This window comes from Clinocottus analis, unplaced genomic scaffold, assembly GCF_023055335.1.
Source record: "Clinocottus analis isolate CAN_PGR_092001 unplaced genomic scaffold, fCliAna1.0.p SCAF_23, whole genome shotgun sequence".
Classification (NCBI taxonomy): Eukaryota; Metazoa; Chordata; class Actinopteri; order Perciformes; family Cottidae; genus Clinocottus; species Clinocottus analis.
The window spans coordinates 5,439,937-5,456,110 of NW_027175965.1; the positions used below are offsets into that span (position 1 = coordinate 5,439,937).

A 16,174-nucleotide genomic window follows, 5' to 3' on the forward strand; every position below is an offset into this window, starting at 1 on the left:
CATTTCACTGACGGACACAAATGAGAACATGTCTCATTCAATGTCAGTTCAACAGGAATAATGTGGGACACCAGCTGGATCACAGCTCTGCTTTATGAAACTACAAAATAGTTCTTTCATATATGAAGTCATCAAAGCCTCTGAGAACTCACACCGTTGTTTCAGGTAATCTGGCTGATTAGAGCTGATGGCACCTTTTTCATTCCTGTTGGTAGATGTGACCTCATACCTCAAAACTCTGGCCATCATCGCAAAGGTCTAATCCGATGTGTCATTCCTGTGAAATACTCATTCTTCTTGTCAGGTAGCAAAAGCGGACTCTCCTCGAGCTGACAAATGGCGTACTGTGCGACCACAGGGACTTCTGCAAAGTAAAGTTATGCACCAGGACACATGGAAACTGTTCAGTCTCCAGCACAAATTAAACTGCAGGCAGAGATTAAACCTCTGATCTTTTGTCTCTTCATCCGTTAAGGTCACCTTGCTTCCCTAAACTCCGAGAAGCAACTTGAGGTGTGCTGTGCAAAGCCAAGTACCTTTGCAATTAGAATGACATTGTCCCTTTTTTAATCTTGTTTGTAACCCCCGCCACAAACGTTTTATGCCCCCGAGAGGAGCTATTGAGGGGATTCAATTTTTGGTCTTCTTTCGGTCTCCAAAAATCCCATCAACGTCCCCTTCACCGAAGCCAATCTGCTCCAGCGAAGCTGCTCAAAGGACGTCAGCGTGAGACGAAGCGCCGGCCTTTTGCAGTCTCGCACAAATAATACAAAAAGAAACTGAAATAGCTGGATCGGGCATCAGGGACGATTAGCCGATCTGATATCGGACACCATTGTTTTCATTACATTTACATCTATTTATTAATTTGTCACTTTTAGTTTCACAAAGTTTAAGAAAGGTTGCTTTGAATATAAAAGGATGATCCTATTCCCTTCCACACAGCGAGGCATTTCAGTTTATTCACGGTTTTCGGTATTGGCCGATGCCCAAAGGCCTGATATCCATATTGGGACTGAAAAAGTTGTATCGATGGATCCCCATCAAATTCAGAAACGTAAAATGTATGAAAATAGCTACACACAGTTACAGTGAAATTATCAGTGTCTTGAGAGAGTTTGTGTAAGTGAAGCATACTGACAGACTGGGATATTTAAATCCCCAAAACTATTCATCTGCCACGTTTAAATTTCTTACCCAAAGCTTTTGAGGTTTTGAGTTTCGCTTTGAAGCTGAAAATTAGATTTGTGTTTTTTTTCTGTCTCCTGTGTTCTTTGCACAAAGGTAACATTCATACTTTGCCTCATAGATTATTGTAATCGGATGCAAATGAGGGAAAATTGCACTTAGCTGCAAACCTTTATGGGTGTGTTTGCGCTGTACGGGGGCAGATAGCGGTAGCCAGCGATGTGCAATTAATTGCCGCATTAGTGTGTATGTCTTTAACACACATTGTCCTTCTCACTACTACCCAACTCAGCTGCTGCAAAGGACAATATGCTCCTTTTGCTTGGATTGATGGAGAGTTTTTAATAATGAATGATAGCCAAATAGTTTGAACTTCAGCCCATCTGATTCCTCAGCCTGGTGACGCAAAAAAAAAAAAGGGATTGAAATGCAATGGTCTTCATACCCCTTTTAATATGTAGTTAATTATGAGTAACACTTCATGATAACTGCAGGCTATGAAACATTAGTTATGTATGAGTAAACACTTAATTAATCATTCATAAAGCATGAGCCACACTTTATAAATGATGGATTCACCATTTGTAAAGGAAGTATTATATAATGAGTCATAGCGTGCAGTTATAATAAAGGATTACCGTTTATTTGTCTGTAATATTTGGTCATGTTTATGTCTCTCTCTGGTCCTTTGACTCGGTAACACTTTATAATAATTGCACACTTTGAAGCATTATATATAATACTTTTTACAAATGGTAAATCTATGATTTATAAAGTGTGGAACACTGCTTCATGAATGATGAGTTAAGTGTGTATTCATACTTAACTCATGCTTAAGAGTGTGGTGCTATTATGAAGTGTAACCCACTTATTTAAACATGTTTAATTAATAGGAGCTTAAGAAAAATCCCCAATTATGTACTTGTATTTTCTTGCTGAGTCACATACAGCTCCTAAAGAACGTTACATGTACATTGTAAAGCTTTAATGTCAGCCACATAATGGTTTCTTCTTCTTCTTCTTCTTCTTCTTCTTCTTCTTCTTCTTCTTCTTCTTCTCCTTCTCCTTCTTCTTCTTCAGGTGAGTTTGGGGAGGTGTACAGAGGTCGCCTAAAGCCTGTCGGGAAAAAAGAAATTCCTGTGGCCATCAAGACCCTGAAGGTCGGTTACTCCGAGAGGCAGAGGAGGGACTTCCTGTCCGAGGCGTCAATCATGGGCCAGTTTGACCAACCAAACATCATCAGACTGGAGGGCGTCGTCACCAAGAGCAGGCCTACGATGATCATCACAGAGTTCATGGAGAATGGAGCGCTTGACTCGTTTCTCAGGGTAAATAACTTATAAATACTGTTCTCACAAACACACACACACACACATACACACGTGTATATATTTTAACAGTGTACTGCTGGACATTACTTAATATTATATTTAATTTAGATGTGGAAGTGAAGGAATGTACATTGTACTACTACAATGACCCCAAATGCAGTTGACGGTCTCAACCTAATGTCTACATACTTGCTTCTTCTGGAGCTTTCTCCCACGTCACATGGTCCTCATTTCTCATCTTATGAATTAGCTCTTTGCACTTTGACGCTAGTGAAGTAGTTTGACCGAGTATCATTTTCCAACACAAGGTGGAAGAGGTTAATTTAAAAAAAATAGCTTACAAACATTACATACTGTCTGTGTTGATGCGTTTGTCTACAGTATCTACACACACACACACACACACATGTTTCTTCAGTCCAAAAACCACCTGTTGTCCAGACACATAGATCCCCAAAGAGAGAAAATGATGGGTTTTTTTTTGAGAATGGGACTCACAGAAGCAACTTCCTGCTCTTCTTTCTCTCCTCTCTTTTCTATTCTGCGCTCTTTCCTCCTCATCCTGCGAGGATGTCTGTCCGTCAGTCTGTTCGTCTCTTTGATCCTGCCCTCCTTTCGAGGTGCCTCTAAAGACAGAGAGAGAAACTCTTTGATGTTTGGTTCTCACAGCGTGACCCCTTTTGACTCAGAAATCATCCGCTGACTCATGCACACACACACACACACACACACACACGCACACACACACACACACAGACACACGATCGATCTCACTGGTGTTGCTGTCCTAGCGTGACCATCTTGCAGGCACAAGACCCAGAGGATCAATGTGTGTGTCTGTGCGTGTGTGTGTGTCTGTGTGTGTGTGTGTGTGTGTGCGTGTGTGTGTGTGTGTGTGTGTGTGTGTGTCTGTGCCTTGAAGACGGTTTTGCCTGCAGAGGATTAGGCTAGAAGAGCATCAAAGGCACGGTTTGATGCACAAAGTGAATTAAAAGGGGCACACACACACACACACACACACACACACACACACACACACACACACACACACACACCTTCGACTGCAACTATGTCAGCAGGGGGGTTTACAAGAGACACAGACTTTCTGGCCCAAAGGTGAAAGAGTAAAATACCAAAAAAGGGTTTTGTCAACATGTATCATAACTACAACAAACCTCCAGCTCCTCAAAATGTGTGTTTCTTTTATTGTTATTTTTCAGTATTCAGCTCAGGAAATTGTATGTTCCCTTGTGTATATTATGGAGATATTCAAGATTATCAAATAGTTTCATCAATCAAGAAATATCTCCTCTTAATCATCTGATTTTAATTATTTAAGTCATAGGATCAGCCACTTTTACATCATTTCACATCCTGTACATCTTTAGGACAATAAAAACCCACCAACACGTGTTATCAAAGTCCCTGTTTTATAATTCCAGCATAAAAAAAAACACATTCGGCGAACTCATATGTTCTTCAAGGGGATAAAACGGCATCATTAATGCATGACCGCACACTTTTTTCGAGCTAAAAACTAAACGGAATGACTGTGCCTTGATTAAACACACCAATGATGGTGTTCGTTTGGACAAATATATAGAAATCGGCCTGTCAAGGTTGAAAGTGGCTTGAATCCTTATTAATTAATTAATTTCTGTAATCGAGTCGACCGTTTGGGACGAATCACGACATGGAGGAATGTCAACGCCCTCTAATCAGACCCCCTCTTCGCCTCCCCTCCCCCCATGGCGCCTATCTCACTGTGTCGCGTCACAATCACAGCACAGCACGGCCTGCCTGTTCACTCAGAGCATCCCAAAATCTGGTGACTCAATAACGAACGAATGAATTGTCTCTCCGGCGATATTAATCGTCTTTCATGCACTGCGACAAGTTCAAGTTGCTCCAGTCGCGACGGGTTGCCTTTCAAGCATATGCCCGCCCCCTCCTCTCCCCGGTCCAAGCAGTTTCCCAGCAGCGGGAAGCGAGGTGGAGGGGCGGCTGCGGCTCAGCGGTAGCGCCGCGTCGTCCTTCAATCAAAGGATCGGCTGGTTTGATCCCCGGCCCCACCGGTCCATGTCGTCGTGCCCTTGGGCAAGACTCTTAAACCCGATTTGCCCCCTGCGGTGTGTGCATGGGTATGAATGATTAGATAGTGCTGGTGGGCATGTGGCACCTTGCTTCATAGTCCCTCCCATCAGTGTGTGAACGGGTGAACTTTGAGTGGCCGGAAGAGTCAGAAACACGCCGTACAAGTACAGTCCATTTAGCATTTCCATTAAACTAGAAATTGTGGGGGCAGGAGATTTTCGACGCTGTTTGATAATCTTAGAAGCACTTTTAAGTGTACAGAGTTTCGGACTGTGGATAGGAAGTTCAAAATGTAATCATTCAGATCGTTCCTGTAAGTTGAAGTTAAAACATGATATCACATTTCCACGTCACCAGCCATCCGTAGACTCGTCTTCCACGTCTCCGTTACCACACGACAGACACATTTTGGTACATTTAGCTGTCGTCTGGTTGTAAAAAAAACGGTCCTTCTTTTCCTCCCCAAATTGTTTGTTATAATTCCTGGGAGGACATTGTTTGTGAAATACTGACAAATATGTGACTTTCTCAAAAGAACTAGATGGAAGTAAAAAAAAAAAAAAGTTTGATAACGGAAAAAAATCGAAATGATCTTGTCGCGGTTTGTGTTTTTGCAGCAAAATGATGGGCAGTTTCCAGTGATTCAGCTGGTTGGTATGCTGAGGGGCATCGCGTCTGGAATGAGGTACACACACACACACACACACACAGACACACACACACACACACACTCTCCTGCTGCGGTAATGTTAAATCTTAAGATGAAGAAGAAACTTTTTCAAACATTTCAATGATTGTTGTGTGATTTTGTGATACATATATACACACACAGATTATCAACTACTCTCTGGGTTATCGTCAGATATCTTTTCTCCCCCCACACAAACACACACACACACCCACACACGCCCACGCACACTCACTGGATCATATCTGTGTTTTATTGCAGGTATCTAACTGTGATAGCACACAAACCTGTACATGTACACAGACGTTACATCCCATTCCTATTTCATCAAAGGTGGCTTGGCAGTGATAGCACACACGCATACACTGACTCACACACGCACACTGCTTTGCTTATATTTGTAGCCCAGGTAGCCGGAGATAAATAACACACACACATCCACACAATGACTCTTGTTCATGTTCCAGGTACCTCGCGGAAATGAGTTATGTTCACCGGGACCTGGCTGCTCGCAACATCCTGGTTAACAGTAACTTGGTGTGTAAAGTGTCTGATTTTGGATTATCACGATATCTGGAGGAGGACACCTCTGACCCCACCTACACCAGCTCACTGGTGAGGACTCACACACACACACACACACACGCGCGCGCGCGGCGGTCCAGCCACATAAACCACTCTGGCGGCCCCGTGAAGCTGCAGTAGTTTCTACATATTAGAAAAATGAAGTTGTGTCACTGGAGGCATCATCGGATTTGCCGGTCGTGCTGCGTGACGCATGCGTAGGTGTTCACTTCCAGAGTGAAACTAAACTGCTTTCTTTATCGCCGCCTCTCTTCTTCCCTTATCTCTACCTCTTCTCCCAGGGGGGTAAAATCCCAGTGCGCTGGACGGCTCCAGAGGCGATCGCCTACAGGAAGTTCACGTCCGCTTCCGACGTCTGGAGTTACGGGATCGTCACCTGGGAGGTGATGTCATACGGAGAGAGGCCTTACTGGGACATGAGCAACCAAGATGTGAGTCACTGGGTGTAGGTGTGTGTGTGCATGAGAGCGAGAGTCTTTGTCCTGCTTTCTTCTGTTCTCATTGATTTCTAAAACTGTACAGGAACGTGTGTGTGTGTAGGTGTGTTTGCGCGGGTTTGTGCATGAGAGAGAGTCTTTGTCTTGTTTTCTTCTGTTCTCATTGATTTCTAAAACTGTGTGTGTGCACTTGCGTGTGTGCGTGTGTGTGTGTGTGTGTGTGTGTGCGTGTAGTTGTGTGTGTGTGTGCATGAGATAGTCTGTCTTGTTTTCTTCTGTTCTCATTGATTTCTAAAACTGTATAGGATTGTATACGTTTACCCTTTTTTTGCCACACACTGTCTTCTAGAGAGTGTGTGTGTGTGTGTGTGTGTGTGTGTGTGTGTGAGAGGGGCGGAGGGGCGCGGGGGGTTTGTTGGCGTGCATGTTTGTTTCCTTTGCCGTCTCTCACAGCAGGGTGTCTGCGGTTCTTGGAAAAACACGGGAAATGAGGGCATCAATTTAAGTGTCACAGAAATGTTTGTTTCCTGGAACATCAGACCAAAAGGCGTCAGGATTTGGTTTTGCATCTTTTCTTCAGGGGATATCTCATTGTCTTGACAACTTTATTCCAATTACCTTCACAGTATCAATTTGCTGCAGCATTTTGATACCTTTTTTTTCTTCTTCCTTGCATTGGCATGTCAATGATGGTATTAAGTGGTTTGAGGTTTCGTTTCCCCCTGTGCCTTTGAGGCGAGACATGATTGGCATTTTTTTTTTCTTTTAATGTTCTCAGTTCTCTACTGTTCTTGTGTTAAAACGCGTCATATTAAAACACTTTAGGCTGAGTATTTAATTGTACTGTTTAAACCTAAAGGGGATCACGTACAGTACATGAAAAATGAGGTTCCAGAAGATCGGATTGCTGACATTTTTATTTTTCGGTTTCTATTCTGAGAAGAAATGTGATACTCAGATTATAGTTAGTTTTGGCACTAAAACCCACTTCAAAGCAACGTGGCTCTAAATTTCAATTATTGCTCTCTGGAACTATCTATCTAAGAGCTTTGACAGGGAATTTTACGAGCCTCCAGTTTGTCTTGAATTTAAAATTGTGTGGCCGCAGAAAATCTTCCAAAACATTGCTGACTTCCCCAGTTGTGCTTATCACCTGGAAAATATGTGAATTTACCTTTCCATTAGGAAGTAATAGCAAAAAAATAATCCCTAACTTTCCTAGGACGTGACATTTTCAGACGCAGAGCTCGACTCCAGCAATGATTAACCTGCTGGAGACCTCATTAACTTGGACTATAGGGGAAGTTTTCTCTATCTGGTTAGCTGTCCAATTGATGAGGTAATCAGCAGCGAAATGCCCTTCTAACTGTTAGACAGACACACAATTTTAACTAATAGAAAGAAATCATTCCCCTATTTTTGTCAGCAGAAAACCATTTCCCTGCATTAGCATCGACATCACTTTAACCACCTCTTTCCCGTTATTTCACGCTTTCCACTTTACCTCCCCCTCCCCCCTGCTGTCTCTCCTCACCTCCTCCCTTGCAGCCTCCACCCTCTTTCTCTTACGGTTGCTCTATGCAGCGGTAATGACAGAGAGTCAGTCTAATGACAGAGACAGTTTTTTAATGGCACACACAGTGTATAATGATGGGGAAAAGTGTGTGTTACCTCTACAGCTAACGAGGGTCTGCTGGGGCATTAACTATGCATGAACCTCACACCCTAAACTCACACATTCTACACATGCAGCTGAACCACACACATGCAGGCAGACATGTATGAAGGCACACACACGCACACACACACACACACATGCAGGATTTCAAAGAACAGTGAAATTGTCAGCGGAAGCCACCACAGGTGCTGTGTTCGACATGAATTAATCATGAAAGAGACCTGTGATGTTTTACTACACTCGCTGCTATTTTTGATTGACAGCGGTGCTCGGAGAGAATTTATGCGGCACAAAGCCTGAGAAGTGTGTCGGGGTCAAGTAGAGTTCACTCAGCGAGCAGACAAATCCCCGGTGCTGAATTTAGTGGAAGCGCCGCATTCCCCTCAGCTTACTGTTCGGTAGGCTTACAAGTACACCGACACAGGCTAGTAACTTCAATTTTTTTGGGGGGGGGAAGTGCGGGAAGAATTATTCCAAGGAATTTCATGCCACATCTGCTTTGTTAAAGGCTAAATCTGTCTTTAAGAAAACGTAGCAGCAGCACCGAAAATAAAGGCACGGTGTAACAGCTTAGGAGCGAGGTGTGGACTCAAAAAAGGCAACAAAAAAAAATGGAGAGGACTGCGACAGATGAGTTACGTAGGGAATAATGAGTATGTGTGCGATGGAGAAACACACTCGGGTTGTGACCGGTAGACAACATTTTTTTATTTTTTTTTTATTGTAGAAAAGCCAGAATGTGTTGACCTTAAATTGACCTTTCCTACAACTCCTGGCTTATCTGACTGCCATACCAAAATAATTCAAATCAATAGTTTGACACTTTTGGGAAATATTCTTATTTGCTTTCTTGCCGTGCACAAAGACTTCAAAGGTAACACAAGCCGTCTACCAGCACCTCTCGAGATAAAACATGAACACGTTATAGCTCTCTTTGGTTAATACGTACAAAAACTGAAGTGTAAATGGATAATGGGGGTTTTACGGGGGTTTTTATGAGCGTGCCTATTTTTTTCGTCTGGGTGCAGTGATTTCCTGGAGTCCACGGTTTGTGTGTGAACCGCATGTACAGACCGGTATTTGTGCCAAGTTAAGCTAAATGCTATAAGAGCAAATAAGCTAATTTTCCAAACATGTCAAACATTTCTTTTGAGCATAAATGGATGGTTTAAATAGTACTTTGTGCTTTCCTGTACTACACATTATGGTTACTGATGCCGGCATTTTACTAAAGGTTTACAAAAGCCCCCTGTTTCCTGATGCTACAAAGGGTTTGATGACAGGGAAATATCCATTGGCTCTCTGAAGGATAGAGTGTGTTGGGTGGGAAGAAAGATGAAAGATAGATATTATCTGAAATCTTTACAAAGACAGAAAATGTTACAAGCAAGGTCATCGGCTTCCACAACAACGTGAGTTTGAAGCATTACAGCTATCCTACTTTGAGTTTGGGTGACATTTAAAAACATATTCACACCTTCCTGGCTCAGGGGGCTGATTAATGTGAGATAATGATCACAGAACTTTCTCCTTTCCTTGATTTCTTTCTTCTTTTTTTTGGGGTGGCAATGCAGCTAGTTACTCTTTCAGTCTAAGGAGTTGTTATATTCTGCGATGTTCGGGATAATTGCGTTCTACACTCAAAGGTACCCTGGCATATTTATTAGCACCACCTCTCTGTAATACAACATTTCTGCCTCCAAGTTTTCACAGAAAAGCCTAGAAAGATCTTCACCATTCTCAATATCTGCGCTGGCATAATGAAATCAAAAGCTCCTCGGCGTAAAACTACCTGCCTCGACATCAGAGACCGCAGCAGGCGCCAACCGCTGCTTAGTGATGAATATCTGGATATATACTGTGCGACTGCACGCTGTGTCAGGATGAAGTTCTGAAATGGAAATTGAATCCTCTTAACTAATTCAAGTTTTTTTTTTCTTTTTTGTTAATTAAAGCTGAACGAGGCAGGATTCTTCTGTAAAAGAAAAAAAAAATACACCTTCCAAAATCACAAGGGAGCTGTAACGGAGAAGACTGAACTCTTCTCTGCCAACAGGAAGTCACAAATCAAAATTTGAGAGTGAAACATAGTGTCCCAGAAACAGCAGCGAGAGAGCAGGTCTCAACTTCTTCATCTTTTTTTTTGCTTCTTTCATCCGTCTGATATCCTCAGCCTCATAGACCAGCATCATGCTGAGTGCAATTTACTAACGTCTGCTCACAAGTAATCCGTTCAAAAATATTCAAAATATTATATTCTTCCCTTCTCAGTTCTCGCCCTTTTCCCGATACATGTCAATCCATACATTTCTTTCTTTCTGAATATCTATTTTTGATAACTTATCTTGCTTAAAGTTGTTGATGAATGTGTTAAATAAACAGTTTCCTATTTACACATCCAGCAGCTACAGAGAAACACTTTATCTGGAGTCATAAATCTGGTGACCTGTAAAGTACCGATGGGAGCGCTGAGACCGAGCAAAAACTGTTAAGTTGCGGACTGTGAAACCGAAACAAATGAGCTGAGAGTCAACTCATGATTCTCTGATGGTTTGTCTCGTGCTGCTCATCCCTCCCCCTGCCTTCCCTCTCTCACTGTGTCCCAGGTGATAAATGCCATCGAGCAGGACTTCAGGCTGCCAGCTCCCATGGACTGTCCGGTCGTGCTGCACCAGCTGATGCTGGACTGCTGGCAGAAAGACCGAAACGCGCGGCCAAAATTCCCCGATATCGTCAGCATGTTGGACAAAATGATACGCAACCCTGCATCTCTCAAAGCCGGCACCAACAACGTCGCCCCAGAGTGAGAGGAGATACGGATTTACACGCCCGAAAAGCACAGAATTTTTTTTGTTTTATTATTAACACCTCCGTGTCTCTCCTATATTATCTCCCGTGTAGTCCTTCCCATCATCCCTTGCTGGACCGTGGCGCTCCGGACTTGAGCAGGGTGAGCTCTGTGGAAGACTGGCTGGCCGCTCTGAAGATGACCCAGTATCGAGACTCCTTCCTGGGCTCGGGCTTCACTTCTTTGCCGCTCGTCACACAAATCACAGCCGAGTGAGTCCACTCATTTCTCACCGTTTTTTTGTTTTTTTTTCGTCTACCTGCCTACTTTTCACACTGCTCACCTGCCAAGTCGGCGTCTTGTCTGTCAGTTGGACGACTGGCATGACGGCTGTTTGGCCGACTGCTGGTCCACGCCGTCACGCTGTCTCTCTGAACGATCTCCAACAATGACTTGCTTCCATCCTCTCGTCTTCTTTTCATCATAATTTGACAATTACAAAACAAGTCTGTCAAATAAACTGTAATTGCCGGTAAAGATTTGAGCCAGTCAGAATACAAAGAGTGGATGTTGGTGATGCCGTTGTTTCTTTAAAGCTTCCATGCAGCTATTTCCCATTCCTGGCATACCTGGTGTGTTTCTGCTCAGGGTTAGTTACTGTGTTTTAAGCCACATTTCCCCATCTGCCATTGTGAGAATTTTTGAATCTTAATATATACATGATATAAAGCATAGTGGAATTCATTTGGTTGTTAGCTATTTAAAGAATGGCAGATTCTTGCTCAAACAAGCCCATATAGGTGGCGCGTTAGCACCACTCCTGTCTGAGAGCTACATTATTCTTGGACGAGCCATCCAACCTCAGACCTGGAGTCGGTCCCTGTGCACCCCACTGTGGCTCAAACGTATAGATGATTTTCCCCATAGGGATCAATTAATTATATTTTAACGTTGAACCATTGGGGAGACAGCCGATCGAGCCAATTCTCTGTGGCTCCATGTGCCACTTAACTGCATTTAAAGGGCTTTCAATGGATGAGGCACAGCTATGCAGGAAAGAATTTGACTGATATGATGTATGAATTATGGTATGTTATGAAATCTAGACCCATTTTTGATCCCATGAACATGCAATCTATCCATAAAATGTAACGACAGTTTACAGTCTGACCTTATTCCCCCGGATGAAATAATATCATTTATATTCCTCCTGACTTTTTTAATATGCCTGCAGAATTTACAGTTTCTAACCTTTGAAAAAAGGAAAAAAAATTAGACATTTATTTGCTCCTTTTATTCCTCGAAGCAGTTTATCCTCACAAAAGATGTGTCTTTCAAAAGCTAAGAGCGAATTATGCATCATATTTTGTAATTTTCTCTCCAGAGATTCTTAGTGAAACCTATAGATTACTACCTCGGCATTATTTAATCCAAACCTTCCCCAGAATGTCATTGCTGTGCTAATTTAAATCACACGCACCTTTTTTTATTCTAATTCAAGCCCCACTCATGGTTAATGTAGATTGACTGGTGGCAAATACCACCTTTTTCTAAGCAGCCATGTGTGTCATGATGATGAAGAAGCCTCATATCTCTGCCTCTTTCTGTGTTCTTGCAGAGATCTTCAGAGGATCGGGGTGTCTCTAGCTGGACACCAGAAGAAAATCCTGACCAGTGTTCAGTCGATGAGGCACAGCATCGATGACCAGTCTCCTACTGAATCAGTGTAACCACAAAGAGGAGTGACACAGCGTAAACCATTTGACAAGTGTACAGTCTAAACGAGCGGGCTGTCACCTTTACACTTCTGTTTTTACCCTCATACATCTCTACAACGTGCCGCTCTTGGAGATCTAAAGCGCCACGTTTTCAACAATCACTGTGGCCATCTGTGTGTCCGCGTGGCCTCAGCGGTCCTTCAGCCATTGGACAGACTTCTTTCACACCATTAAGCAAATTGATGTGAACTAAATGCCTCTTGGAGGGAATTCCATGCATAGTTTGTGCATAAAAGATAACACGGCTGACATGATCTGTAACTGCAAAACAACATTTTTAAAAAAAACAACTAGCGGGTGGTCTCACGGTGCCTCGCCCCGAAAATCTCCCTGCAAGATAACTTCCATCGTTGAATTTCACAGACCGGTGACCAGTGGCCTGGCTTTAAGGATAAATCACACAAACATTTGACTGTGAAGAGGAAACTGACTGAACAGACATTTCCATGAGGGGACACAAACTGGACTAAAAGCCTGACGAAAGGCGATTTAAAACCGTGTTTCTGGAGCGCCGTCGCAAGCTTTGTTGTCGTCTCTGGTATGTTTTGTTGAGACTGAATCGCGAACATCTGAATCCAGATAAGAGCCGACTGTTAAATGGGACTTTGTGAAACCATCTTCATATTGAAGAGTCTGTACATATTATGATATGGGATGTTTATTTCCTATATGCTTTCACTTTTGCCAACAGCATCGAACAAGTTAATCGCCACTGGAGTATTTTGTGAGTTCTCTATGATTATCTTCCTCTGACTCATCACTGGAGCAAACTTTTAAGTGCTGTTGCTGTGGACTGCAGACAAAAACAAAATATAGACAAATTAGGTTTAATAGTTCTATTTGTTGTACTTTCCATGGAACAAAAGGAAAAGATAAAAAGTCCTCCTCACAGAGAGCTAATTCAGAAGTTACTCGTAATACATGAAGACAATTACAGACTGGGAAGCAGGTAAATATATATCAAACTAGTGTAATAAGTCTTTCTTTTAAAGCTATTAAGCAACTGCAGACATGAAAGTATAGAGAAAGAGGAAAAACATCTTCAGATACTGTAGATAGTGAGTTGTTACTAGCTGCTGAGATGCAAATGCTATAAACACACAAAGGCAGGAAAAGGTATACTCATCCAACGTTCTTGTGATTTGGCTGCGGGTCCTCACGCAGACTGCCAGTCAGGCATTAACACAACGCATGAACAAACCAGGAATCCGATGCTCATGCACGGTGTCCACGCATGAAACAAATCTCATTTCTGTCAAAACTGTATTGCTGCCGTCCAGATGGTAATCGCTCTACAGCAGGCGGGCAGGCGGGGGCCTTTGTATCAATTCATTTTTGTATTCACCGGCTGCTTAATATGTCATCGTTTTCCGAGTCTGTTTTGACAGCCGCGTATCCTCCCGATTGACATCGGTGATTAATACTGTTGTGTCAGTGTGCAGATGAAATGACATGAAGTGACCTATCCACGTTCACATCTGCGGAGAGCAACCTTTTCAATGGGTGGTGGGAGGAGGGGCGGGCCTTACGCAACATCCATTTTCAAGCAACAAAGACTGATTTATCAGAAATGATCAAACAAGCACAGATAGTGATGTACAAAATGCTTTGTGGGGGAGGGGAGATGAAGATGAAATCTCTGGCATATTTATCATGTTTTGGTGCAGTCATGTGACGTTTGTCTCACTTGGCTTCATAAAATACATTATCAAGAAGGCCTGATCTCACTCTGGGGCACAGTCTTTTATTTCAGCGCTGAGCAGATTACCAGTTGTGAAACAACAGCCGGCTCGCTCGCTCTGCCTTTAGCCCAAACCTCTGGTTGTGCGCGGGCCCCCACGTCCCAAGGATTACCAGTCTGCAGCCCCGCATTGTGTTTCCGTGATTTTATTTGTCATCCCCCTTGGAGCCGTGCTCCCAATGACAGAAGTGACAGTATTTAGTTGTTTGCCTTCGACACGTTTTACTGCTGACATGTCCTACAGGACGATGTGTTTGTGTTTGGTCTCGCACCACCGCTCCCCACTGCCGGGATGGCCCGAACGCTTTCGTTTACGAGCGTTGTGACATTGAGAAAATCCTCCGAATGTAACATTTTTCCACTGTTTTTGTAAAAAAAAAAAAACGAAAAGAAAAAAAAAAACTGGCCGGCGCGACTGGAATTGCGTTTGTTGCCCGGAAACGATAGCTTATTGAACCTTTTAGCGGAGAGTATTGAGATCAACTGGGGGGTGTCAGTGTTTAGAGGCGTAATTCGTTGTAAATAGATGTCCGTGGCAATTTTCTTCTAGCGCTGGCTCTGGGGTTTAACGAAGAGTGAGCAGAAAAGCTCATGTTGAATGCCACTTAATGAATGTCAAGCAGGTAAAACAAAAACCCAGAGAGGCTTCCTAATACGTTACGTAGCTTTCAGCTACGGATGAGGCGTTCTATACATTGCGTCATGTTTTTTTTTCTTCTCCTTTCTAACAAGATTAGACGTGGCTTTTTACACGTTCCCGTGTCAGTGTCGGTGGAACGACAATGAAGGACGTCTTGTATTTGTACGATGGCGCGTTGGTTTGAGCAGAATGAAATACCACAGAGAGGATTCTCAGGAACACGACTGATGTGAGTTTTGTCCACGTTGCTGCGTAAAATGGGATCGTTTATTGTTTAATCATGCACTATATAAAGAGATTAATGCAAGATGAGGTGCTTCAAGAGTTCATGGAGAAAACTGTGTTTGATGTTAGTTTTCTCAAGTGCTTATTAAAAGTAAAATCCACCCTGAATCAAGCCCCTAACAGAGAGGAACATTTCACTAAATCCTTTGAGAGTTTTCTACTTGTGTATGAGAACAAGACCTATACAAAGAAACAAAGAGATTCATTCACTTTCTGACGATATCAGTGCTGAATCTCTGGGCTGATTTTCTAGTTCCAGGCTAAATTAGATTTTCATATCCTTTTTATTGAAGGTAGGAAGTTTTGACATGATGCTTTTTCTGTTTCTAAAAGGTCTCATGTTACACAACAAAATCACCACGCTTCCAATGCAAGTCACATTTTTAGCCATTCTTTATTTATTATTTACTATTTTAAAGACATATCTTGCTCTAATTCACAGCAAACTTTTTAAATATAAAATATTTCTCTTAGACATTAGCTGTGTCGCAATTCCATACTGTAGTACATAGCAAAATCTTAGCAGGTTTTTATATCAAAAATGTGTCAGTAACTGAAAAAAAAGACCTTGATTTTTGAGCTTTTAATGGATATTTTATATTTGAAAGTGCATTTTGGTTACTCACCAAAACATATTATTTAAATCCTTTATTTCTAACAAGCATGTTGACTGTGATTCTTTCCTTATGAAACACAGTAGATGTGTTTGTTTGTTTATTTGTTTACTTTACCAGAATTCTTCTTTACTTTTTGCTGGTGTAGCAATGTGAATCCATTAGCACAGATGAGGGCGACTGTGGCATGCCCGTCTTTCGATCAGAAGATCGGTGGTTTGATCCCCGGCTCCGCTAGTCCACGTCCATGTGCCCTTGAGCAAGACACTTAACCCCTAATTGCTCCCCGTTGCTGCGTCTCTGGTGTATAGAGCTAAAATGTAAGTC

The 16,174-nt window shown here is 42.5% G+C and overlaps 1 protein-coding gene across 2 annotated transcripts in view; it reads left to right on the forward strand.

Annotated features, from left to right (window-relative positions):
* The window catches only part of LOC137793631 (ephrin type-B receptor 1-like), a 75,062-nt gene extending 59,115 nt beyond the window's left edge, over positions 1 to 15,947 (forward strand). For both annotated transcript variants that reach the window (XM_068589899.1, XM_068589900.1), the window contains exons 14-20: positions 2,269 to 2,516; positions 5,231 to 5,298; positions 5,769 to 5,916; positions 6,168 to 6,317; positions 10,608 to 10,804; positions 10,903 to 11,061; positions 12,408 to 15,947. In XM_068589899.1, coding sequence (XP_068446000.1) covers positions 2,269 to 2,516; positions 5,231 to 5,298; positions 5,769 to 5,916; positions 6,168 to 6,317; positions 10,608 to 10,804; positions 10,903 to 11,061; positions 12,408 to 12,519 — 1,082 coding nt within the window. In that variant the 3' untranslated portion in view covers positions 12,520 to 15,947. The remainder of the gene's footprint in view (positions 1 to 2,268; positions 2,517 to 5,230; positions 5,299 to 5,768; positions 5,917 to 6,167; positions 6,318 to 10,607; positions 10,805 to 10,902; positions 11,062 to 12,407) is intronic.
* Positions 15,948 to 16,174: the final 227 nt, after the last annotated feature.